Source organism: Tamandua tetradactyla, chromosome X (genome assembly GCF_023851605.1).
Source record: "Tamandua tetradactyla isolate mTamTet1 chromosome X, mTamTet1.pri, whole genome shotgun sequence".
Lineage (NCBI taxonomy): Eukaryota > Metazoa > Chordata > Mammalia > Pilosa > Myrmecophagidae > Tamandua > Tamandua tetradactyla.
The window spans coordinates 107,721,570-107,746,411 of NC_135353.1; the positions used below are offsets into that span (position 1 = coordinate 107,721,570).

General features: G+C 47.5%; 1 protein-coding gene across 7 annotated transcripts; it reads left to right on the forward strand.

Moving 5' to 3' along the window:
- Positions 1-3: 3 nt before the first annotated feature.
- Positions 4-24,044, forward strand: LAS1L (LAS1 like ribosome biogenesis factor). Of its 7 annotated transcripts, none has more exons than XM_077145168.1 (14): positions 11-437; positions 1,290-1,415; positions 2,426-2,495; positions 3,314-3,395; positions 6,994-7,278; positions 7,588-7,634; positions 8,429-8,538; positions 10,401-10,486; positions 10,797-10,847; positions 11,100-11,306; positions 11,665-11,812; positions 17,134-17,651; positions 21,770-21,917; positions 23,696-24,044. In XM_077145168.1, exons 1-14 carry the CDS (start codon positions 199-201, stop codon positions 23,817-23,819), a joined length of 2,241 nt encoding a protein of 746 aa, XP_077001283.1. In that variant the 5' UTR covers positions 11-198; the 3' UTR covers positions 23,820-24,044. The 7 variants fall into 7 exon arrangements, with proteins under 7 accessions (XP_077001288.1, XP_077001283.1, XP_077001287.1 ...); XM_077145167.1 differs by having other exon boundaries at positions 15-437; positions 21,767-21,917; XM_077145172.1 differs by lacking the exon at positions 10,797-10,847 and having other exon boundaries at positions 12-437.
- Positions 24,045-24,842: the final 798 nt, after the last annotated feature.

Sequence of the window (24,842 nt, forward strand, 5' to 3'; positions counted from 1 at the left end):
GAAGTCAACCCACCTGTGGCTTCGGTTGGCCCCAGCTCTCACATTCCGATTGGTCACGCTAACGCTGGGAGGCGGGCTTGCGTCTGGGCTATACTCTCAACCATTGGCTGCTGGCGCAGCGGCGGTTTGGAGTGAAGGTAGTACTTTGAACGGAAAGCTGCGCGGAGTGCCGCGCCACAGGGCCTGGCGTCGAGCCGGATGTTTGGGTGTGAGTCTGTGTCTGCGCCAGGTCTGTACCCCCAAGGAATGGATCGTGTGTGGAGGGCGTGGTGCGGAAAGTGTAGCAAAGGGAAAGAAGCGTCGCCACTCTGGGCCCAGCGCATCGTGGTGGCCTGGCTCAGTAAGGCCGAATGGGACCAGGTGATGGTGTATCTATTCTGTGACGACCATAAGTTGCAGCGGTACGCACTCAGCCGCATCACGGTGTGGAGAAGCAGGTAAGAAGGTGGGCTCAGCCCCCGTGCTTCGTGCTGATGTCGCCTCAACCCCCACTTTGTCCAGTTCCTTTAGGAACTTGCCCCATAGTCCTTGTCCTCTATCCTTCCTCTGAGTTGCCGAATGGTGCACATGTGTGTGGTATCGGCCTTGCCTCTCAAGTATGTGGAGGAATGTCACAGCCAAGCTCTTGCACGAGTCCCGTTTGTGGAAAGAAAGGGGGTGTGCCTCAACTATCCCTTTTTTCGTATCTGCTGGGTTTAACCCTCACCTCCGAAAAGTAACCTTACCGCACTTTGGGTTGGGTGCTGATGGAACCACCGGGGCTAGGGCCAGGACTTAAGGAGCATGTCAGCACCCTGAGAGGGGCGAGGGATGTGGTTTGCTTTCAAAACCATGTTTGAATGGGTTTCCTCAGTCCAGTTGGTAAGATTGAGTTGTGGGCAGACTAATAAGTGATAAAGCTCCTTTTTTTCTTTTTTTTTTTTTTTTTAATATCGGCAGACACCAGGAACCGTACCCGGGTCTCTGGCATGGCAGGCGAGAACTCTGCCTGCTGAGCCACCATGGCCTGATAAAGCTCCTTTTTAGTAAAATGGTTTGAGTGTTTGGGGTAGAAGAATGGGATATGTCCACACTTAATTATTGGTTGATTACCTAACAGATGTCTTCTGTATACCCTAGCTGGCCCCTCATACCTTATATACTAGTGGATCCCAAGGACATTACTCTTCCCACCGGTTTGTTTTGTGTCCATTTATGCAGTTTGAGCGAGTATATAATCCTAAGTTCTGAGGTGGAGGGTGGACCAGTGTAAGGGACCTTTATGATGCTGCTGGACTGTGGCCCTTTAGGTTAGGCAACGACCTCCCCCTGGCAGTGGCTTCTACTGCTGACCTGGTACGCTGTAAGCTCATGGATATGACTGGTGGCTTGGGCACTGATGAACTTAGTCTGCTCTATGGCATGGCATTAGTCAGGTAAGACCTGCATGGGGTGTGAATGAGGGGTGGGTGGGGATGGGTAGGTAGCATGTCATAAGCAAAGCTTGGCTTTAGGTGTGACCTCCCAGTCAGCAAAAAGCCCTGTGTATCGTTGTGTCCGAGTCAGCTGCTGGATGCCTAACTTGACAGCTTTTGGTACCCTCTGTCAGCACACATTCCTCTTTTTCTCACTTTTCCTGTAAGACTCATCTCATCCATTTTTCTTTTCCTCTCTTGGTATGTGGGATGCGGCTAGTTCAGACCAGATGATTTCTGTGAGTCTCTTCGAGCTTTGACAATCTGTTTTTTTTTTTCTTCCCTTTTACCTCTTCTCAACCAGTGGAACCTTTCTGTGATTCAATGTCCTTAGCCTTGCGTAAATCTGGACTCTCCAGCCCTACCTCTGTGTGCACCTAGCACCACCATTCTTCCCCTTCTCTCCCTCATGAACACTGAAAAGTTCCTGAGTTGTGGAAGTAGAGACATGAGCTGGGAGTTCTTGATTTACAAAGTGCCTCAGTGGTTGTAACTGTCTTGTATGTATCAGGGAAAAGGCTGCCACTGAGTTTTCTCATTTGTCAAAGCCTCTGCTTACCTCATACTGTTCTTGTCTACCTTGAAGTCATCCCTGGCTCTTCTTACTGTCTCTATTATTCAGCTATGCTCCCCATATCATTGATATAATCCTTTGTTCTAACATTTATAACATACTATGTTCTAGCATAATGTTGTATCATGATCATTTATCCTAGACTAAACTCTTCAAGGCTAGAGCAGTATCCTACTCATTTGTATGGCTCCAGTACAGGACAGACTCTCAGTAAATGTTGAATTGAATGAAACCATCCCTGCTCTGGCTGACACCAACAATAAAAACAGGACAGGACAGTCAGTGGAAAGGTTGTGGAAATGTAAGGTGTCAGTAACTCAGCAAGGTATTTTGGGCACCATTTGTTTGAGTGAAACAGTTACTTGGGCTATGCCATTTATTTCTCCCACAACCCCAGGTTTGTTAATCTTATCTCGGAGAGGAAGTCAAAGTTTGCCAAGCTCCCCCTCAAGTTCCTGGCTCAGGAGGTGCGTATGATAAAATGGCTTTGCTTAAATCTCTCTCCTCAGGAGGGCTCACTAAATGGGGCATTGGATAAAGTGGATACACAGTCAGATTAGCTCATCCCATCACTACCAGCCAAGCCCAGCAAGAACTTCATCGCTATGAAACAGAATTTCTACCTTACTCAGGACTGGTATCTCACTGGGCTGGCCTTCTCAGCTTACTGGTAGTGGCCCAGTGATGCTGAATATACCACTGGGTAGGGACAGGATAAAGGTGGCAGCACAGCACCTGCCCTTGGGGAGCCGACAGTCTCAGCCAAGCGGCATAAAAATGCTAGATATTCCTGCCCTGAGTTAGTATATGAGGTATGTAGAGGCCCAGAAAGCAGGCTTGTTCTCAGTCATCAAGAGAAGCTTCCTGGAGAAGGTATGGGAAGAAGGGGAGGATAAAGGGTACCTAGGGAGAGAGACTGGTACAGACAGGGAAGAGGAATGCTGGGGAAGGTGATTGTTAATGCTGTTTCATTCACAGGAGACTTTTTATTGGAGGAGGATGGCTTGGTTGTTGGAGGAGGTGGGATGTATTTTCTGATTTTCAAGGCCGCCTCTACAGAGCAGTAAAAACTATCAGGAAATAAATAAATAAAAATAAAAACAAAAACTATCAGGAGACCTGTGTTCTAATCTTAGTTCTACCACTAAGATTAGAACCTCCTCTCAGGACTGACCTCAGTTTCTCCATCTGTAAAACGGGGGAAGGTCAGGCTAATTCATCTCTGCAGTCCCTTCCAGCTTTAATATTTTCTAATTTCTGTACTCACACCCTCCCCCACAATCAGGTAAACATTCCAGAATGGATTGTTGAACTTCGCCATGAATTGACCCACAAGAAAATGCCCCACATAAATGCCTGCCGCAGAGGTGAGTCCCCTGGGGGGTTCACCTAAGACAGTTAAGTCCAGGGGTCTGGGCTGGAAGGCTCTGAGGATAGAGAGATAGGAAAGAGGGTCTCCATCTGATATCAAGGCTGACTAGGATGAGGCAAGTGAGGGACTCTCCTTGGGCACAAAATTTAAGGGGATGCCAAAAACTCAGCAATCAAGATATATTTATATATATATATATATATATTTCCCCTTAAAGTTCTGTGAATTTTTTTTTAAATTTTTTTTGTGGTAGCATATATGCAACATAAAATTTCCCATTTAACTGCTTTCGAGTATAAAATTCAGTGGTATTGATTACATTCACAGTGTTGTGCTACCATTACCATCATTCTTATCCACATTTTCCCATCACCCCAAGCAGAAACTCTGTACCCATTAAGCATTAATTCCCTATTCCCCTCACCCCTGGTAACCTGCAATGTATTTTCTGTCTATGAATTTTCATATAAGTGAAGTCATAGAATATTTGTCCTTTGTGTCTGGTTTATTTCATCAACATGATTTCTTCAAGGTTCATCTATGTTATGTATATTAGAAGATAAATAATATTTTAATGCATTCTTTAAATTAATTTAATGTAGAAACTCCATGATGAACAAAACATCAAAATATTAAATAAGGACAGGATTAGTATTACTCATTTTTCCCTTTTGCCTCAGGCTTCAATATGGCTTAGTAGGACTCTGTTACTGATCCTATTTTGATATCTTAATTACTGAGGGTTTTGGCGCCCCCTTAAATTTTACACCCAGCAAGTACCTCAGATTTGCCTGCTTCACCCTGGTCTCTGCCCTGCCTCAGGTGCCTTCCTAGGGTAAGCATAGCATAAGAAAAATTATTCTTGAACACATGGGCCTCTCTGTCTAGTTTTCATTTTGCCACTTTATTTTTTTGGGGGGGGATGCATGGTCTGGGAATTGAACCCTGGTCTCCCACATGTAAGGCGAGCATTCTACCACTGAACCACCCGTGCACCCCAGATTTTGCCATTTTTGATAGAGACAAGCGTATAAGAAACTAGTTAACTTTCCACTATAACAAAAACAGCAGTGCATGCTTAATGATAAATAGCCCTGATACTCTGTCAGAATAATAGATATGATGGGTAGACTTTTTTGAACCAAGAAGCCTATGCCTGTTAAAGGGAGCAGGTGCTGTTGTATTCCACTGAATGTGGACATGTGTGGGACTATTGCTGCCAGATATTCCAAATGTTCAAAAGAAGCTGGACACCTGGATTTCTATATAAAATCTCTTGAATTTTAAATGTTGACATCTTAAGTAAAATATTTTTTCAAATAGCAGGGAGCTAAACCTGAGGGCCAGTAAAAGCACGTCTGAGAACTGGTTTGGCCAATCAATAGTCCGCTAATTTACAATTCCTGTTTTTGAGAGGGAGTCTTTCCCCAGTTCACTCTGGGGCTGGGGAGTTGAACAGAATCTTACCAGAGGAGAGAATTTTAAGCCAGGCCTATTTAGAACCTCCTGCCTAGTTTTTCTCTCCCTTGTCAGGACATTAGAGAGATGGGACAAGGGTAAATTGATTAAGGTAATAAAATCTAACCTTTACTGAGTGCTTACTCTATGTCAGACACTGAGAACTTCATATATATTAACTCATTTGAATCTAACAACCACCTTTGAGGAAGGAGGTTCTGATAGGTTCTGTCACCTTCCCAGTTTACACAGCTAGTAAATGTTGGAATAAGTTGTCAACCTGGACCATCTGACTGCTTTGGTTTAGACTCTGCTCCCTCCACACCCTTCCTGTTAATCTTCAGTTAGGTAAAGCACGAATGCCTGAGAATTTCTGATTTGATCTCCTGTATTGAGGGGAATGGGGAGCAGGTATGAAAAAGTAGGCAAGGGAAATGCATGTTACTTCATTAATTCAACAAGTAATGGCAAAGCCCTGTGTTAGATGGTGGAGAGTCAGATGTAAAAGACACATTCTTTATTCTTAAAGACTTCACAGATTTGTAACGTAGAGAGAAAAAAACCTGAGATTTGGCATGTGGTATAGTAAGGACAGGGTTGGGATATGTCCTAGGTACACAGGAAGCATCTTTGTGATGGGGTAGTTAGTTCCTAAAGTCAACATCTTAGGGCAAGATAGTGTTTGAGTTAGCCTTCTCTGGTGAGTGGAGATGTTCATAATCTTAGCAGCCCTTGGGAACTGAGACTACTGAGAGAACAGCAAACTCATATCTCCTGTTTCAAACCCCTTCCAGGACATGTGTCCAGAGCAGAACTGCCTGTACTTTTGAAGTGCCTGTGCACTTAATTTTTCTTTTCCCACCCCCAATGCACATGGTTGAATTTGTGATGAAATTTGAAGTGTGGTTGTTAAGGATTCATTGTATACTGAGAGATTTGAAAGGGATCTGGTGGGCAGTGGGTCGTGAGAATCTGGAGTTCAGCAGAAAGCTCTGAGCTGGAGGTAGCAAGTGGAAGTAAAAGCTCAGAGTGCAGATGAAATATTCCTGGTGTGTATGTGTGGAATGGGAAGGGCAGAGCATCGAGGACAGGGCCCAGGGAAACCCTGGAATTTAAGGGACAGGCAGGGGAGTAGGAATGAAGGTGGAAAGAGTGATGGTGTCTTTGTGGCCAAAGGAGGGAGTGGTTGAGAGGTATGAACCATCAGCAATGTCATGTGATACAGGGATGGCACGTAATATAAAGACAGAGGAGTGTGTCAATTTGGGAAATTGAGAAGTTATTAATTAATAAGGCTCTATAGCTTTAATTGGATTATCGATCTCCTTACTTTCTTACTTTGCTTCTTTTTTTGATCCAGAGCACTTTTCACTGCTTGGCATATTTGATTTTTTGGGGAATTGAACCCGGGTCTTCTGGCATGGCAGGCAAGCGTTCTTGCCTGCTGAGCCACCGTGGCCCGCCCCATATTTGATTTTTGTCTTTCTCCTAGAATGCGAGCTTATGAAAACAGGAACTTTGCTTTGATCACTATATTCTTTCCAGTGTTTAAAAAAAAGTGCCTGACACATAATAGGTTCTCAATAAAGGCTTATTGACTGACCAAAGGGCTACTCTATTAGATACTCTAAGGTCCCTTTCAAAAAATAATGCATATGCACAAGATTTACAAACATCTTGAAGCCCAGGGGATCTTTGAAGACCCACCTCATCCCAATTAAGAACCCCTCTTTTAGCCCAGCCCCTTCATGATGAGGAAACAGATCCAGGAAAGGGAGGAAATTTGGCCAAAGCCATATAACTAACTAGTGGGGCAAGGTGCCAGTTCTCCCTTTCATTGCCAACCCTTTGCCATTTTCAGCATTCCCTCTCCAGGTCCAGTATTAATTCTTTCTGGGAAAAATGCTGGTGGGCAAGAGGAGAAAACAAAGAACAGAGAAAGAACCCAAGGCGACAGAGGCTGCTTCTCTGTATTTGAGATTTGAGCCTGTTTAGAGCCAAACCCCTTCCCTGGGGCCTTCCCATAATGCTTGTAAGATAAGGCTGAGAGTCAAGAGGGCTGTGGACCTGCTGGAAGCTGCTTGCCTGTGGCTGGTCCTGTGGCACTTCCTTCCTTCCTTTCTCCCCTCTTCCAGGTTGCTACTTTGTCCTGGATTGGCTCCAGAAAACCTATTGGTGCCGCCAGCTGGAAAACAGCCTGAAAGAGACCTGGGAGTTGGAAGAGGACAGGGAAGAAACAGATGAAGAGGACCAAGAGGAAAGTAAGGACATTGTTGTAGAAGATACAACAGAACAGACACCAGCACCTAAGAATGAAGTGAAAGATGCAAAGCAGGATGTCAAAGCTGATGGAGACAACAAAGATAGCAAAGAAGTGGATCCGCTTTGGGAAAAGGCTCTGAGACGTAAAGAGCTGTATGGTAGGTGTCTTGGCGGGGGTGGGGGGGAGGGCATGTGTGTGGCAGAAATGGGTCCAAGAGCCTTGAAAGCTTGGGCTTAGGGTTGACACTGGTTATTTTCCTAGCTCAGCATTTTCTCTGGGGCTGTGGTGAGTCCTAGCTTAAAACATTACTGTCATAAATCATCTTCCTTGAGCCCTATGAAGTAGAAGGGGCAGGAATTCTAGTTCCCATTTTATAATTTAGAAATAAAGTGACAGGGGCTCATAATCCCATCAGAAGCAGGGAGGTGGGCTAGCTGTCCTATCTGTTTCCCCATTCTGTTTTCAGAAAAAGTCCGAGAATTGCTGGTATCTTATGAAGAGGAACAGTTTAAGGTAATTAAGCGCCCTTGACCTGGCATGGTCTTCTTATCTGCACCAGCCATTTCTTCCCTCTTGCCAGCTATCTGAGAGAGAAATCCTGAGTTTGAAAGAGAAATGGCAAAGCTTTGGGGAACTGCTTGGAAAGAGAGGGGATGGGGGAAGCTCGGAAGGAGATAAGAGGAGCAGAGTCCAATTGGCTGATCTTTCACAAGGATGGGAGGCAGCAGATGATGGAAGTTTGTGGGTTATCTGCCCCACTGGGTGGTGCGGAACTACTGGGCTTAGGTGGTTATATTGCCCTGCAATATCATAGATGACCAGCAGATGGGCTCACAAGCTTTTCTAGAGCATGTGAGCTTGAGAGATGCTGTTTTAGCAGAAAGGGAGGTAGTTTTTAAAAACCATCTATTTCGACCCTTCCTTTTCACAGATGAGGAAATTAAAATCATGGATAAATGAAGGGACTGGCCCAAGGTCACATATACAGTTTGAGATAGAACTGCCCCTACTGCCTCCCATTACCCTCTGGCCCAAGAATCTGCCTATATCCGACCAAGTGTCCCTATTGAATCTTTCACTTGGTATCTGATGATTGGGAGCCACATGGAACTTTGGCAGGTGGGGGTTGGGTGAGAGTGTTGGGGAAGAATTTCAGGATCAGATAACTTTTAGATGCAGGGCCAGTAGGGGAGTTATGGGCCCCCTACGCATGCCCATGCCCTGGGAAATGCTGAGAGATCTATGTGAAAGTAGGGGTGACTTGCCTGACCAAACCAACCTTCTGATAGTACTGTCTTTGCTGGTAGGTGCTGGAGGAATTTAGGCATTTACCTCAAGCCATTAAGGTGTGGAATGCACTGAGCCCACGTGTAGAATGCATCCTGGCAGAGCTCAAGGGCATTACATTGGAGAACAGGTTTGTACCCTAGCTAGAGGGTGGCAGCCTCAGTGGAATTGGTTTCCATATCCCAGCTTGCTGTATGAAATCCCAATAGTAATCCTGATCATCTACAGGGTGACCCTATATTTTGCATGACCCTTTCTCCCTGGCCCTGCCAGCTACTATGTAAGGGTTGTCTACTCTGAGTCAAGGTCAAGGAATGTCCTTTGTCATCCATCCCTTAGCCAGTCTCTCTCCCCTTCACCCCACCACCATCAGATGGTATGTGGTACCTTTGACAACTAGGAAAAACCCCTAAACCTCACCATCTGTCTGTCTAGCCCTTTTCCAAGTTTGGCAAAAAGGATATATGGTAGGCATTACTAGTCTTTTCTTTTGAACTGCTACTGGAGGGTTTTAGCAACCTTTGGGTTATTAGGGTTGAGGTTAAAAGAGGGGCCTTCCTAGAGTCTGGCTTTTTTTTTTTTTTTTTTTTTTTTTACGTGGGCAGGCACCAGGAATCGAACCCGGGTCCTCGGGCATGGCAGGCAAGCATTCTTACCTGTTGAGCCACCGTGGCCTGCCCTAGAGCCTGGCTTTTGAAAAGGTTTAAGTTCCTCCTTCCTTAGTATGGTCATGAGCAAAATAGTGCTTAATTCAATCCAGAGCAGACAGATAGCATTCCATCCATTTCTCTTTCCCTCCTAACTCTTAGGAGCTTTCTGCCTAAGTTCAGCTGGAAAGGGCTTTGAGGACCCTTCCACTAAGAACCTGTAAAGGTTGTGCTAGACCTGCCCAGCCAGGGAGAGGTTGGAAGGAATCTGGAATAGAACAGAGAGGTAGGTGGTATAGTGGCAGAGCAGGTCTGGGTGGGAGCCTTCAGTTTAGGCTGGGATTGCCCCTGGAGTCCTATTTTCATTCCCAGGATATTACTAGTTCCAAAGATCTTTTGTTAGTGTCTTCCCAGCCTAGGCTTCTTGGTTCCACCCTTCAACAAGGGGGAGGGTGACAGTCCACTCAGCAGCTGAGAAAAAACTCTCCTTGTGCCCCTGCACTCTCCTTGTGCCTTGTAGTGCTGAGCAGGAAGCTGGCTGGCTGGTGTAACTACTTTTCCTGGATACTGACCTGAGGAGATAGGAGGAGAAAGGAAGGAAAATTATTTTCCCCTCCAACCTGGTCTGGACTAGAGAGAAGGATCTGAGCATGTCAACCCTCCGGACATTGGGAGATTTTGGGAACTCTTGTTTCCCCTCTAGGTCTGGTTGGCTGTGACAGCCTTTTGGGGAATCCTTATTTCTGGAAGAAACAGCTTGCTGCTGCTGGTTTAGATGTGAACTAGATGAGACTGAGAGGTTCCCCTTTAGCCTACTCCTTCAACCTCTCTTTGTTCTGGGTTCTTGAGGTTCTCATCAATAAGGTCTGGCAGTTGAAGTGCCTCTGCCCCAAAGTTCCTGCCTCTAGTTGCTAAAAGAGAGCAATCAGAGAGAAAGGGAGGGGGGAGGGAACTTGAAAACTATCAAGAGAAACGAGACTGAGCAGGAACTGAAATCTAGAAGTCCTTAACCTTTCCTCTGTGGGTCTAGGAGTTTATCCATCTGTGTTTTGAGGCTTGTTCAGCCACTAAGGCTCTCATATGGGCCTTAGATCAGCACATATTTGGTAAATGGTCTTGGTAAATGTTCATTCAGAACCCTCTGTTCCTGGCCCCTGGCCAGACCCTCCCCCAGGAGGCTGATGCTCAAGACCCAGCCCTCACTTACCTTCATTTCTCCTGCTAAACTGCTTTGTTCATTTCCTGTCAGAAGCGTTAGCTGCCTTGTACGTTGAGGTGGGGGGGAGAGTAGGGGAAGATCTCCTGCCTACTTCAGTTTGTTAAACTAGGTATTTTCTTGTTCTAGTGAGGCTGTGCTGGATGCTTTTCTGGATGATGGCTTCCTCATTCCCACATTTGAGCAGTTGGCAGCTTTGCAGATAGACTATAAAGGTAGGGGCCTGGGGGCTCACCATAGCCTCATGGATGGAAACACCAGGGGTGGGCTGGGTGGCTCTGCACTGGGAGGGTAGGGGCTGTTTCCTGCCATTCTATGGCCCCTGGAAGGCCCTCAGCCCTCCTGGCTGAGCAAAACAGGCCTGGGAACAGGTGGGGCAGGGTGGAATAGGGTGGAGTAGGGTGTGGGAAGTCTTAATGCCATTATTGTGCTGTTAATTGTGATTTAGCCACTGGCTAGAGAGCTAGAACAGCTGAACTGGAAGGGCCTTGTGAGGTCATCTAGTCCAACATCCTCATGTTACAGATGGGCAGACTGAGGTCCAAAGAGGGAAAGGTACTGACCCAGAGTCACACAGTGAGTTACTGACAAAGCTGAAGCTAGAACCAGAGCTTTTTTTCTTCTATTCTTTGTTTTGGGTCAGTTGTTGGGTACCAGATACTAATTGGTTTCTCTCTCCCCCGCTGTTCTGCTCTCTTCTTACCCCCTGTTCTGTGGCGGCAACTCTGTTGGTGGTGGTGGTGGGGCTTGGGCTCTCTCTCTTTTGCTTTCCCTCCCATTGGCCCTTACCTCCCCTTCCCCTGTCAATGGGTGTCCCTCACAAACCAGAAAACGTGGACTTGGATGACGTCCTGGTGCCAAAGCCGTTCTCTCAATTCTGGCAGCCCCTGCTCAGGGGTCTGCACTCCCAGACCTTCACGCAGGCCCTGCTGGAGAGGATGCTCTCCGAGCTGCCAGCCTTGGGGGACAGCGGAATTCGGCCCACCTACATCCTCAGCTGGATCATTGAACTGATTGTGGCCAACACCAAGACTGGTGAGGGAGGCTAGCCCTAGCCCTAGCCCCAGGGCCTAGGGTAGCCCAGGCAGGAGTATCTGCCACTGTCTTGAGCCCTCAGGCCCAGAGAAGCAGGAGGCAGATACCTCCCTTGTTGAAGGTTTCGGTTTGCCCAAGAGGGCCCTAAAGAAGCAGTAGACAAATCTCCCACTGCCTTTTTCTTCTCAGAGCCAACTAAACTGGGGTGGGGCAAGGGACCCTGAATGCTTTGAGCAGTTGGGAAGTATACCATGGGGAATCTGGGGGGATGGGGAGGGACAGAGCTAGGTTTTTTTGAGGTAAAAGGTTGGGTGGGGAGCTTATTGGTTCCTTCTCTTCAGCCTACCTTCTCTTTTAGGACGGAATGCCCGCCGATTTTCTGCAAGCCATTGGGAAGTGAGAAGAAACTGGAGGCTGTTCAGCTGCCCCACCTCCCTTGACTGGCCCCGGGTGGTTGAGTCCTGCTTGGGCTCACCTTGCTGGGCCAGCTCCCAGCTCCTACAGCTGTAAGTCTCTTGAATTCCATCTGGTAAGAGGGTGAGAAATCGCCAGCAAGCCTCAGGGCCACAGAGCTCTAGAATGGCTGAGCTGGAAGGGCCCTTTCAAGGACATCTAGATCAGTCCTCCGGTTGACAAATGGGAGAACTGAATCCCAGAGAGGGGAGGAATAGTGCATTGTTACTTATTATCACACAGCTAATACCTGGCTGAACTGAGTCAGGCATGGGAATGGATGAGACAGTACCCCCCCCCCCCCGCCAGAGTGCTTAGCACAGTGGCCTGCACAGAGTAAGTGCTCAATAAATGGTAGCTGCTGTTTATTGTTTAACTCAGGTCTTCTGACTCTAATCTCAGTGCTGTCTCCTCCATTATATTCCCAAAGTATACCTCTCATAGTTGCTCTACAACCTTCAGTGGCTCCCTATTGCCTTCCTGAGGAAGTCTAGGCTTCTTAGCCTGACATACAAAGATCTTTCTGATTCTGCCAGAACTTATAGTAAGCATACCTCCTTTGATTCCCTTTTACCCATTCTACCCTGGGTTCTATAATCAAACTGAATATTGCACTGGCCCCTTTACACACCTATGGTTGTTTCCTTTTCCTTTTCTCTGTCATTTCCTGACCCTGAGCCATTTCCCTCATACTCATGGAAGCCTTTAGCACCCAGTTCTCTTCCTGCTTTCTGGAGCAATATCTGTTTCATTTGGATAATCCATCTGACACTCTACAGTTCCTTATCCCCAGCGACCTTCATTCTCCACTACACTCATTTCTATCACCCAGAGCTGTTCCACCTCTGAAAGCTGACATGCCAGATAACCCATTGCCACCTCTTGTCCTTCCAGTTCTCACCCTTGCATCCCATGACATCTGCCCTTTGCCTGCATCCAGACCTGCATCCCTCTCTTTCCTACCTCCTTTGACCTGATTTTCCATTGTTTCTGCTGTGGTTGATCACTTCAGCCACTCAACATCAACACCCTCAGCTCTGCCCAACCTTTGACTGTATCTGACTTAAAAAGCCCCAAGCTGGGATAGATCCTCTCTACTCTGCTTCCCTTGCTTCTCAGTCTGGGCAGTTGAGCTGTGCCTGAGAAAACCACATAACCCTGGGGATTGCTGTCATTGCAGAGGTTTGATGTTTAATCTCAAGGCAGGCCTCACTTCTGCTTGTCTGAACTTGTTTTAGCACCACTCTTGCTCCCAGTTCCTGACTGTTCAAAACTCTTACCACGTACCTCAGTCCCCTCCCCCTTTCCCACTTCACCCTAGCTTCCTCAGGCACCATGTAGCAGGGCTCCCTCGACCTGAGGTCCAACCCTCAGTCAGCTGATCTGTGGCCGCATTCAACCTGCTAACCAGTCTTAGGATAAGGTGGGCTTGGTCCATCTCAAAGCCTGCTCTTCGACCTGTGCTCTGCAGCTACCTCTACCAGCTTCGCTGGGCCCTCACCCCAGCTTCTCCCTTGCTCTACTGGCTCTTGCTCTTCAACCTATAAACATGCCTGAGTTTTTCTCGTCTTAACAAAACAAAACAACACAACAGTAACAACACAACCAAAATCTTCATTGATCCAGCATCCCTCTGTAGCTGCCAACTTATCATTCCTTCCCCTCCCATCCAACATCTCAAAAGAGTAGTCTACAGATGGTGATCTCAGTTTCCTCACTAACCTCTTACTCTTCAACCTGCTATAATTTGGTATTCACCCACAATGCTGCTTTGATTTGACCTCCTAATTACCAAATTCACTGGGCCTTTCTTGGTCTCTGTATCTGCTGCATTGAAGCTGTTATCCACTCCCTCCTTGAAATGCCCGAACTTTTTACTGGTTTCTATAAAGTGTTGAGGCACAAATCTCTTTAGTGAGCCCAGGCCTTTCCAGCAAGTTTCAACCTCCTATATTCAACTGCATGTTGGACATCGCCCTTTTGATGGTCCATGGGCAACTTATTATGACCAAGGTAGAACTGTCATCTTACTCCCCACCCCAGTCCCCAAACTGATCTTCCTCCTCTATTGCCTAGCTCACTTGGTGGTGGCACCATCTACCCTGTCATTTTGACTTTCAAAACAAATCTTGTGTTGATATGTCTACTTACCCTAGCGTCTCCTTCCCTCTTATCAGACTATAAGCTTTTCAAGGGCAAAGGCTCTATATTAGCCATCTGTGCCCCAGCATACCACACAAGTCCAGGCACCAAACAGGCCTCAGTAAATGTTGTTGAACTGAACTGTACTCTGCTGTCACATTGCCAGTGGTGCTGCACTTGGTGGGAGCTGATTCAGTGCTTGGTGAATGAAGGAAGTGGGAATTGAATTTGGCAATCCTTTTAGAACCTGCTCCCTGCATAGAGTCAGGAAGTCTTTATTGGGCCCTTATGAAATTTGGGGCACAGTAGTGTTTAGAAGACAAAAAAGTGGCCTTCTAGACAAAACCAAGTAGGACAAAACCTCCAGGAGACAGTACTGAACAAGATAGCCAAATCCCCAGATGTGTGTTTTCTGGACTAGAAGTGCAGTGGATGGGTGGCAAACTGAGAGGAGAAAGGGCCCTGGAGTAGATGAGGAAAGCATCGACTACTACATTAAGAGGCACTTAAGCAATTCATGCAGGAGAAAGAATAAAGGAAGTTTCAGAAGGAACATTATATATGTCTGTAAAGGGGGGAGGGAATGAAAAGAGCAGCATGGAGAGGTTTGGATAGGTGGCCTTCAAGGTACTTTCCAATCCTAAGTGTCTACAGAGTGGAAGTTGCTGGTATTGGAGAAGTCTGGACCAAAGAGATCTCTCAACCCAAGCATACCAGAGGGATGCGACACATGCCAGCAGTAACAGCGGCTCTCTTGGGTACGATTTCTTGTGCACAGATCCCACCTTCTCCCAGACAATCAGTTAATCTCATCCTAATCACTCCACTACACAGATTGGGAAATGGGGGATTTTCCTAGGTGTTATGCTGCAAATCAGTAACAGAGCTGGGGCAAAAACCTGTGCATCCTGTCGTTAGTCCTGTGCTCTTTCTGCAGTGCTCCATTATGTTGTACTCTTACAAAAAGCATCCATTACTAGACTCATAAAGAGCTTGGCTTTTTTTTTTTTTTTACCTAAAGGAAAAGTGGTTAGGCCTGAGGAACCCCAGGATCTGAACAGCTATCATAAGTTCTTGAACCAGGAAAGACAAAGGGAAGCAGAGTATCCAGACAGAAGAATCCCCATGTTGAAATCGACAGTCTCTAAATTGAGACTTCAAGAGAGGAAGGGTTGTTTAGTGAATAAGGGGACATGAAAATTAAAGCTTCTACTGGCGGTTAAGTGTCAGACATGGTATTGTATTTTTGTAGAAGTTACTTCATTTAAATGACACAGCAATATTTGAATTTGGAGGTATGATACCCTTATTTGGTGGATAGGACATTGTTGCTCTGAGGAGCCAAGTGACTTATTCGAAAGGCACATGGTTTGTTGATGGTGGGACAAGGATTTAGGCCCAGGTCCCGTGAGTCCACAGTCCACTTTCTTTCCATCAGCCCAAACTTGTGACCTCAACCTCAATCTCTGACCAGGCAAATCCAAGGAAGGGGATGTATTTGAAGATTTTGAGTCACTCCTGCACCTTAGAGGCCAGACCAGGCAGCTTGAGGTAGCAGGTGGGTAATAATAAATGGCAGTGATAAGGCATCTTGCCAAAGTCAAGTGCCTGGGAATACTTCATTATACTAATGGGCCACAGCAAAAGGAAAGAAAATTTCTCTCTGGCTGTTCTTCTAATAATGTTGGAATCTTTTCAAGAGCTTCCCCTAGCCAACCAGTATGGTTCAGTTTGAGTTAGTGTCCTCTTGAAACATAAACTTAGTCCTGCAGAGAAGGTTTCCCAGGCTCCCAGTTGAGATGCTGGTTCCCAGCCCCAGCTCTACCTACCAGTGACCACATGTATGTGGCCAGTCTGCATGTGGAGCCCAGAGAGAAAATAGCCAGCTAAGCCTATGACCCCTCCTAAACTGTCCACAGTTTAAACTCGATGCACCTAGAAGGAAACTCTCTGTCTGTCCCCCACACCCCATGGGTTCATCAGTGACCGAGTGCCTGTTAGGTGCCAGGGTCTATGTGAGGTTCTGCAAGGGGTACACACCCTCTTCCTCCCTATTAGCTCTCTTTCCCAACAGCTCTATATCTGTTAATGGTTTTGCTGTTAGCGCTGTCCTCTGTATGTACAATGTCATCATCTTTAACTCTCCTCTGTCTGAACCCTGCCACTTGGCTACCAAACCCTGCTCTCTGTCCTCAGCTTCTCTCTCTCCCACCTCCATTGCCAATACCCTAGGTCAGCCCTCACATTCTCTGGCCTGAACTGTTATAACAGGCTCCTCCCTGGTCTCCCTGCCTCCTGGCTGCCCTGCCCAGGCCATGTTCCACATGGTCATTAGCCATCTTCGGAAAAACAGCCTTCACCTGTGTCACATGACCCTCTACACACACACACACACACACACACACTTACCTTTCTAGCCTTCTCTTCCTCCCACAGCTCCTTAGCACAGACCTTTACCTCTAGCCAAGTCACTCTCACCCCACCCAGCACATTGTGCTTACTCTTATCTCTAGTCCTCCAGAGCCCTACCTCCTGCACAAAGCCCTGTCTTGATCTTTCCTGCCTCCTTGTGCTCTCTGCCTTCCCCTGACTCTTGTAGTTCACGTGGTCTTTAGTGCTTATCTGGCCTCTCTCCTACATCCTGCCTTGTCTTGTCTACTGCTGCTTTTTTTTTTCTTTTCTTCCATTTCAGGCTGGGCTGTGGCTGCTCTCAAAAAGAGGGATCCCACTTTATGTTCCACCCTGAAGGAGCCAAGGCATGCTGTAAGCATATCCTTGGAGCTCAGGACAGATTGCTCAGCTAGACCAGGGCGAGTGAGGGATCTTCCATTCTCATTTCTAGCCCTTCAGGCTTAATAGCTAGTTTATGTATTTATATAGCATTTAAGTGCAGACTGCTAATAGCTATCATTTATTGCATGCCCACTATGTGCCAGGCACTGTGCCAGGCATTTGGTGGGAGCTTTCTTATTTTGTCCTTCCAACAACCCTATAGGTTGGTTACCATTATTGTCCTCCTCATTTTACTAAGAACAGAACTGACCACAGGAGTGAACCACAGGGCTTGTCCAGGGTCTGTGGTCCTGTTGTTTCTGTGTTCTGTCTGCTGTACCATACTGACTTTCATAGGCAGATCTGGAAGCTCAGAGACCAAGTTCAAACCCTGGAATTTGGGGATGTGAAGTGACTCGAGATTTTGAATCTTTCCTACCCCATCCCTCCCTTTGCTCAGCATCTTCAAAGCCATGGGGCCAGTCCTGCCAAACGAGGACCAGGAGAAGCTATTGCGCATCTGCTCTATTTATACTCAAAGTGGAGAAAACAACCCAGTGCAGGAGGGTTCAGAGGCCTCCCCCATCGGAAAGTCTCCATACACACTGGACAGCCTGTACTGGCGCCTCAAACCAGATGGCTCCAGCTTTGGGTCTGAAGGTCAGACCCAGCAGCAAGAGGAGCAGGGCAACCTTAATGATGACAAGGAAGTTGAAGAAGAGAAGGAGAAAGAGTTCTTGGAAAACCAGATGGAAGAAGAGGAAGGTGATGATCAGGTAGATGAAGATGAAGAGGAGAATAAGCAGCTATATGAGGAGGAGGAGGAAGAGGAGGAGGAGGAGGATGAAGATGAAGAGGAAGACCGAATGGAGGTGGGGCCTTTCTCTACAGGGGAGGAGTCCCCCACTGCTGAGAATGTCAAGCTCATGGCCCAGAAGAGAGGAGCTTTGCAGGGCTCAGTGTGGCAAGTTAGCTCAGGTAAGAAGCCTGGTACCTGCTTTCCTCTCCACAACAATTTTTTCCCTCTCAGGCTGGCTCTTGAGACTTCCCCCTACCGTAAGAAAGAGGTGACAGGTAGCTAGGGGTAGTCAGCATGAGACAAAACTGCGAGGCAGTCTGATGTATAGATGACAGCTACCTTCCCTCCTTTATGACTTAGGCACCACTTCTCCTGCCCTGCCAACTGGGGTGAAGTGTGTAAGCACCAGGAATGTAAGTAGTGTCATGCTGCTGGCTGCTTCATATCTCTGCTGTCCTCTTTTTTCCCCGACTCAATATCCATTAGCCTAGAAAATGCTGTTACCAGTTTACCATGGGCACCCAGGTCTTGTTTGCTAGCTTCTAGGCTGACCAAGTTCCAGGCATGTTTGGGGCTTGGAAGAAGCCCTAGCCTCCATAGTGTTCTGTTCCCTGAAGCTTTAGCTTGAAAACTCACCCAGAGTGTCCAGAGAGCACCCTGGAAATTCTGAAGTAAGGGCGTTGCCCTAAGAGTGGGTATAGGGGCCAGGGACATCAGAAACAGGATTCTATGTTGGGCTTAATTCAGAAAGTCAATGTTAAGTGGGGGGCCTAGAATAGGGTAGATTATGTATACATGGGGCACTGAGCAGCCAGGGAGATTTAGGCAGTTATGGGGACTGTGAGACAGACTTGTGTATGTGTGTGAGAGAGAGAGAGACAGGTGGCGTCATATGCACACCACACAGTTCTCTGTGTGAGCTGAGTGTGGTGTGGGTATAGGGAATGGGAGAGGAGGGAGGCAAAGAGGGTGGGGGGGATCCTTCAATCAAGCCGTCTTAAGAGAGTTGTATACATCTGTGGGATTGAGGCAAGGAACACAGATACAGCTTTGGGGTTGATCGCGAGGGTCTGTGTTACCGTCTGATGAGACTCAGAAAATTGCGTGGCTTTGGTGATAAGGCAACATATGTGAAAAGTAGGCAGGCACAGGCAGTGAGATATAGCTAGGAAATGTGTAGAGGTGAGCAGTGAGGTGCCGGGTTGAGTGAAGTTGTGAGATAGTTGGGGAGCAGGAAACCAGCAGCATCCCTTTCTATTAGAGTCTAGGGCTTGTGTCTATGCATGTCTTATTCACACACGGGAGGACAAAGAATGTTCTCTCTGGTTGGACAGGGGTGGAGGCTACACAGGTGTGCATTCATACACACAGATGGTTTGCAGGAGGGAGGAACCTCAAAAGTGCCAGCAAATTTGCAGAAGAAAGGTGAGAGGGGAAAGTGAATCAGTAGGAGGAGCTCTTCCCCAAGAGGTACATTTCATGTCAGATTATGTTTCTAAACATGTTTTTGTAGCATGGAGAACCTAATCCAAGTTCATTGAGAAATAAGAGCCAAAGTGCATAGAGACAGTGAGCCACTGAGGTTTTCTTGTGAGTGTCTATCTGGGTGAGCATACATGCTGGCATGGATAGGGGCCAACAGGCAGGGGGGTGGAATTGTGAGGGGGCAGGGTGGCGTAATGGAGGGGACTTGGAGTATAAGTTTAGGGAAGTACCAACCTGTGCAGATGGGAGAGATGGTGCTGTAGGGGGCATGTGCAGTAGTGGTTGTGGGGAGTACGGAGGCTGAGATAGTTTGTGAAAGATAGAAGAATTGAGAGGGCTGGCCCTAAGAGAAGTGGTGAGCTACAGAGTGCTGGATATGAACCAGAGAGAGAAGCTAGGGAGGCTTAGGGGTTGAGGGATGAGAGTATACCTGTATGTGTTGGGGGAGTCAAGGTTGGAGATAGGTAGGGAGCACATTCATGGAGAGTGGTGTGGGTGTGGATACTGGGCAGTAGAACAGAGAGGTAGGGCTGAGGTGGGAGTGTGTATGTGTATGATTCTGCTCATGTTTTTCATGTGCAGAAACTGAGGCAGCAAGACAAAGTGGGTGCCTTCTGGGTATGGGTGAGCATGGAGGTGGGATGGTGAAACAAGATTTTGCTATGTGTATTAGAAAGCAGGAACCCAGGGGCATTAAATCAGAGAAACTGGAAGTATGGTAAAAAGAATGAAAATGAAGAGTGATGTGGTTTCTAGGTAAGTAGATTAATGAGACCACTGGGAGTGGTGATAATAGGAAAGTGGAGGGACTTGAAATTGCCCCTCTGAAAGGTGGTCTTTTGAGTACTCTCACTTAGGTTAGAGAACAGGACTTTCAGGGCAAGGAGACAAAGAAGAAATGACAGTACAATCTGTTGTGTGTGGATATGTATATACTGGGGGCAGGCATAGTTGTGGGGCACAGCCTGCCTGTGTGGTAGAGCCTGTTCTGACACGGGGGGCAGGAAAGCAGTCCAGAACAGAGCTAGAACTGACTATGCTGTAGGATAGGCATGGTGGGAAGCAAGAGGTAGAGAGGGGAGGCAGTGAATAAGCTTACAGGGAAAGGTGTAGCCTTTATTCTTGCATGGACATGGATGTGGAAAGACTGAGGCCTAAAGACTCTGAGTGGTTGGGGCAGTGAAACACATGTCTCTGTGTGTATATAAAGTGTGCCTGCATGTGCTAGACAAACCATGGCTCAGAGACAGAGAAATCTCTTAGAGCAAAGAAGGCTGTGTTTGGGGGTCTTTGTACATACAGAAATGGAGGAGCATTGAGGCAGGCACAATTGTGTGTGTGGGTGTGTAAATAAGAGAAAAGTAGCGGCAATGAAGTGAGCTGTGTGCATGCAACATGTGCACATGGTCATGCATGTTTTTGGAAGAGAAGGCAGGTTTAAGACCCATGGGGGTAAAGTGGTATCTGTATGTTGGAGAGAAGTACAAGTGGTGTCATTGAGAGGTGGGGATATATGGAAGAGTTTGGGAATGGGTAGAAGGACAGCCAACTAGAATTGACTTAAACGTGTATCTATGTTTTCACTGTGTGTGCCAAGGGTGTTGTCACAAAGCTTCCAGTGCTGTCACAAGGGGACATATACAAGGGTTTTAGATTAGAGAGACATAGTCAGTGTTGTAGACAGAGCTGGGATATTAGTGACAACATGGGGGGTTGATGACAAAGCCTGTGGGGGGCATGATCCCTGTGTACCAGGGTATCTTTGTGCGCGTGGAGACATGGCAGTAAGACAGGTACAACTTACAGTAAAATAACCAGGGATGGGGAATGGGCAGGCAGAGGACTACTACCATACTGAAGTGGGAGTATCTGTGTTTAGGGGTAGAGGGTGGGTTATAAATGTGAAAAGGCTAAGACATTAAATTATTTCCCTCTCCCCTTTCCCAGTGTTTCCTCTCTGTGTACATACATACATGTGGGAGGCAGGGACATTAAGATTTCTGGATTGTGTACCTGTGAATGAGAGGTATAGGATATAGGGAGTGAAAGTGGGAACAGTCATTGAATGGAGGGCTTGGAAGGTGTGCTTATGAGTATATACTTTGGTGGAAATGGGGCATGGGGTGTGTAATGAGGGGAAGGTGGGCATATTAGCTCTAAGAGAAAGTCTATCGGGTATATGTACACATATACCGCTCAAAGGAAGGCCAGTAAGAAATGACGTGGCATTCAAACATGGTGAGGGGATGGCGGGTATGCGTATAGATATGTGGGAAATCTAGGTCATTCAGATATTCTGAGGTATATGACAGGGGGCAGGGAGTGGGTATCTTGGGAATTCTGGGGTAGTCAAGCCCTCCAGGATATATGAGTGTGTCTCCACACAAGTGTGGAAATATGGGTATAGGTGAGAGGTTGGGACAGTGAAGCTGTTAGATCTGAAGAGAATAGTGTTTGTTATCTATGGTTGTGTGGGGACATGTCTGGGAAATTGGGTGAAAAAACAGCAAAAATAAAAATGTCTGCCTGTATTTGTATGCATGGTATTGTGTGTGTAAACAAGCATATAGAGGAAAGAAGGGCCATAAAGAAGGTATGGGAGTGTGGGGTATGGATAAGCTAGGAAGCACTAAAGTGGAGGGAAGCATATGTGAAGTGATACAGAGAGGACTGAGGCCAGAGACACCCAGATTGCTGATGCTGTGCGGGCTAGTTGAGTGGGTGGAACGACCTGTGGGTAAGTGGGTCTGTGTACTAGCCCGAGAATCATCTACTCAGCCCACTCTGACCACCTCCCTTTGCCCCACAGAAGATGTACAATGGGACACATTCCCCTTAGGCCGGATGCCGGATCAGACAGAGGACCCAGCAGAGCTTGTGCTGGAGAATTATGACACCATGTATCTTTTGGACCAGCCTGTGCTAGAACAGCGGCTGGAACCCCCAATGTGCAAGACTGGGTGAGTGCCCATGACAGCAGGATTTCTCACCTCCTTTCTCTGCCATCTGCAAGAAGGAGAGATGGGGGAAGAGGTCACTGTCCCCAATCAGGGCCTAAATGGATGATGTATATGCTCTAAGTCCCTGGTTGGGCCCTTGCCCCTAGTTGGGGGAGCCAGTGAGGCAACCACACAGAACTGGCTTGGCACCCTTCTCAAATTGCATCCAACTTGGGTATGTGTGGGTTTGTGTGCATTTAGGGGGAGAGGGTTCCATTGCTTTCAAGACTCTCAAGTGTCTGTTACCCCCAAAGGGTCAAGAATGGATGCTCTAATCTAAATTCCTCATGTTCCTGAGGAGAAAACTGAGGTCCAGAAAGGGGAAGAGATTTGCCCAAAGGTACACAGAGAATAATCATTAGGCCTCCCCATACTGTAACAAAGCCTATGCAGGGCTCCAGGCTCTCCTTTGAAACTTGCCTCTGGATCACAGGCATGGGAGCCCTTGGGTCATCAGGGAGCCAGGAACCAAGCAGCCCTTGCTGAGGGGCTGTGGTGGTAACACAGAGAAGCCCGTCCAGAGGGCCTGTACATTCCGGAATGCTGGGCCAGTGTGACCGGGAGAAGCTTATGAGTACCATAGAGAGACCCCTGTGGGCCCCTAAAATTGAGAATCTGTCCATCTGCCACCTGTCCTGGTCCACCAACTCCCCGGGAGAAGAGCCCCTCTTCATCTGGATATCCTAGGAGAGGGCCATAAAACCCAGGGGTCCCAGCAGCACACCAGGCCCAAGGCAGTGCCAAGGACTCTGTGTCCTATGCCAGGGGACAGCAGACCTCTTGGAGAGTGGGGGTGGGGCCTTCTCTCCCCTCAGCCACAACCAGCTTGGCCCTGGGCAAGGATGGCTTGATGAGCACCAGGGTATTCAGGATGAAGTGTGGGGGGGTGCTGTTAAATCTAGAAGGAAGCTGATTTGGCCCACCTCCTACACACCCCTTATAGTAGAGAAGCTTCCTCTGTCAGGGCAGGACATGCTCATCCCTGCTTCTTGACCCAGTTCCATCTCTGTCTTGGCTGCATGGCCTTGGGCAAGTCCATTCCCATCTCTAGGCCTCAGTTTTCTGCTCTGTAAGATTACGGGTGATGGGAGGGGATGGGACTAGATCATCTCTAAGGGTTTTTTCAGCTGCAGTAGTATAACTATGGTTCCTCCTGAGGGGAAGGATGATGGCTTTGCTCTCCACTGTCACCCTCATCCAACTGGAAGGACCTTTGACCTGCAGGAAGCAGGAGAAGCAAGAGTGTTCTCAGTAGGGCCAGGGAGGTTGGGAGCAGTCTTCTCTCTAGACCAATGTTGAAATCTTGGGGTGGGAGCTGGGCATAGCACCAGAGTATCAAATCTGATCTCTGGCCCCTTAATCAGCTTTGGGGATAGGGAAGATCCAGCTCAGGATCTTTGTTCCCAAGTTCTAGAGCCTTGGAAAATGGCCCTATTAAGGGCAGCCACTTTTACTATTTTCCTGGAGGTGGGTTGGTACAGGAGCCCCTTCCCTTCCTCTACCCAAGAAGCTCTGCTTTTATCTGGTTTATATATTGGGGCTGTACATAAAGTTTCATTTGAATATGTCCACTCCCTCTCTCCCTTCCTCAACTGTGGAAAGGATAGAGCCACCCCTGGTTTCTCATATCTGCTCCAGTTTCTTAATAAAGCCAGAAACGCGCATGCACCAGGTACCCACAACCCCTCTGGAGTATAAAGCTGTCTTCTTCCCTGACTTACCTTCCACTCTCTCTACAGCACCCTGGGCCTGAGCTGTGGTGTCGACAGTGCCAACTGCAGCAACAGCAGCAGTAACTTCGAGGGCCTTCTGTGGAGCCAGGGGCAGCTGCATGGGCTCAAAAGTGGCCTGCAGCTCTTCTGATGGTGTGCCCTGGTGCAAGTGTTCATCCAACTCCACTAAGGCAACAGCCCCACTCCTCCACCAAACACATATACACAGTGTACCTTATACTCCATGAAATGACCTGGGAGACAGCCTTTCTCAGCTTACCTTTCCCCCCCAGTGAAGTTTTGGTTTTTTTCTGGGGGGGGGCAGGGGGTGTTTCACTTTGGTTTGTTTTTCAGAAACAATAAACAAGCAAATGTAGTTTGGGTGTTTGTGAGGTGAGGGGGTGTGTACTAGGGCAGAGCAATGTAGTTCTCCCTTCTTTACTCCATGGATTCCAGAGAAGTTAGGATTATAACATAACTCCTTTGACCAGAGGTGGGTTCTGGGGGTCCCTTGAGCCTATTGGCCCTGATTGCTCTCACTACCAGGTTTTACTCATACCTTCTGCCTAACTTCTCAAACCATCTCTGCTCCCTTCAACTCTAGTATACAGCCAGCTCACTTGGAAACAGCAAGGCCGCAGAGAAGAGGCATTGCTGCCCATAACCCAGCCAGCAGCCAGGGATCTGCTAAGAGCCACCTTAACAGTGGAAAGATCCAGGCCTTCCTGCTGCTACCCAGAAGGCTTTTGACACACTGCACTTAATAGCAGATGAAAAGCCAAGAGAGGAAAATATCCTTATCACCTCTCTACTCCCTTGGCCTAGAAAAGATAGACTTCTGGTGATGAGCATTGGAGCCAGGGAAATGTCTTAGAACTGGCCCAGAGTACTTTTTCATGGTCACCCTCAGACATTTAGAGGGTCACCTCTGTGTCAGCCCTGAGCTGCCAAGAGACAGTGATGAGTAAACCATGTTTTAACTTACCTCAGAGCTCTTAACCCAGTGAGATGCCTTCTCTAAGTGCCTTTAAAAGAACTCTAGGGTGAAGGTTGTAGAATCTGAAGTCACATTTGTGGCTACAGCATTCCCCAACCTCTGGAGATAGTGATATAGGTGGTGGGGCCATGTATAGGCCCAGACAAGGGAAGCAAGGGGCAGTATACCAGCCAAGAA

Excerpts from the sequence above, each read along its gene's own strand:
- LAS1L (XM_077145167.1), top strand. The coding sequence starts at position 199 with ATGTTTGGGTGTGAGTCTGTGTCTGCGCCAGGTCTGTACCCCCAAGGA. Across the intron at positions 8,539-10,400 it reads GGCATTACATTGGAGAACAG|TGAGGCTGTGCTGGATGCTT; the intron begins GTTTGTACCCTA and ends TTCTTGTTCTAG. Across the intron at positions 10,487-10,796 it reads TTTGCAGATAGACTATAAAG|ATGGGCAGACTGAGGTCCAA; the intron begins GTAGGGGCCTGG and ends CTCATGTTACAG.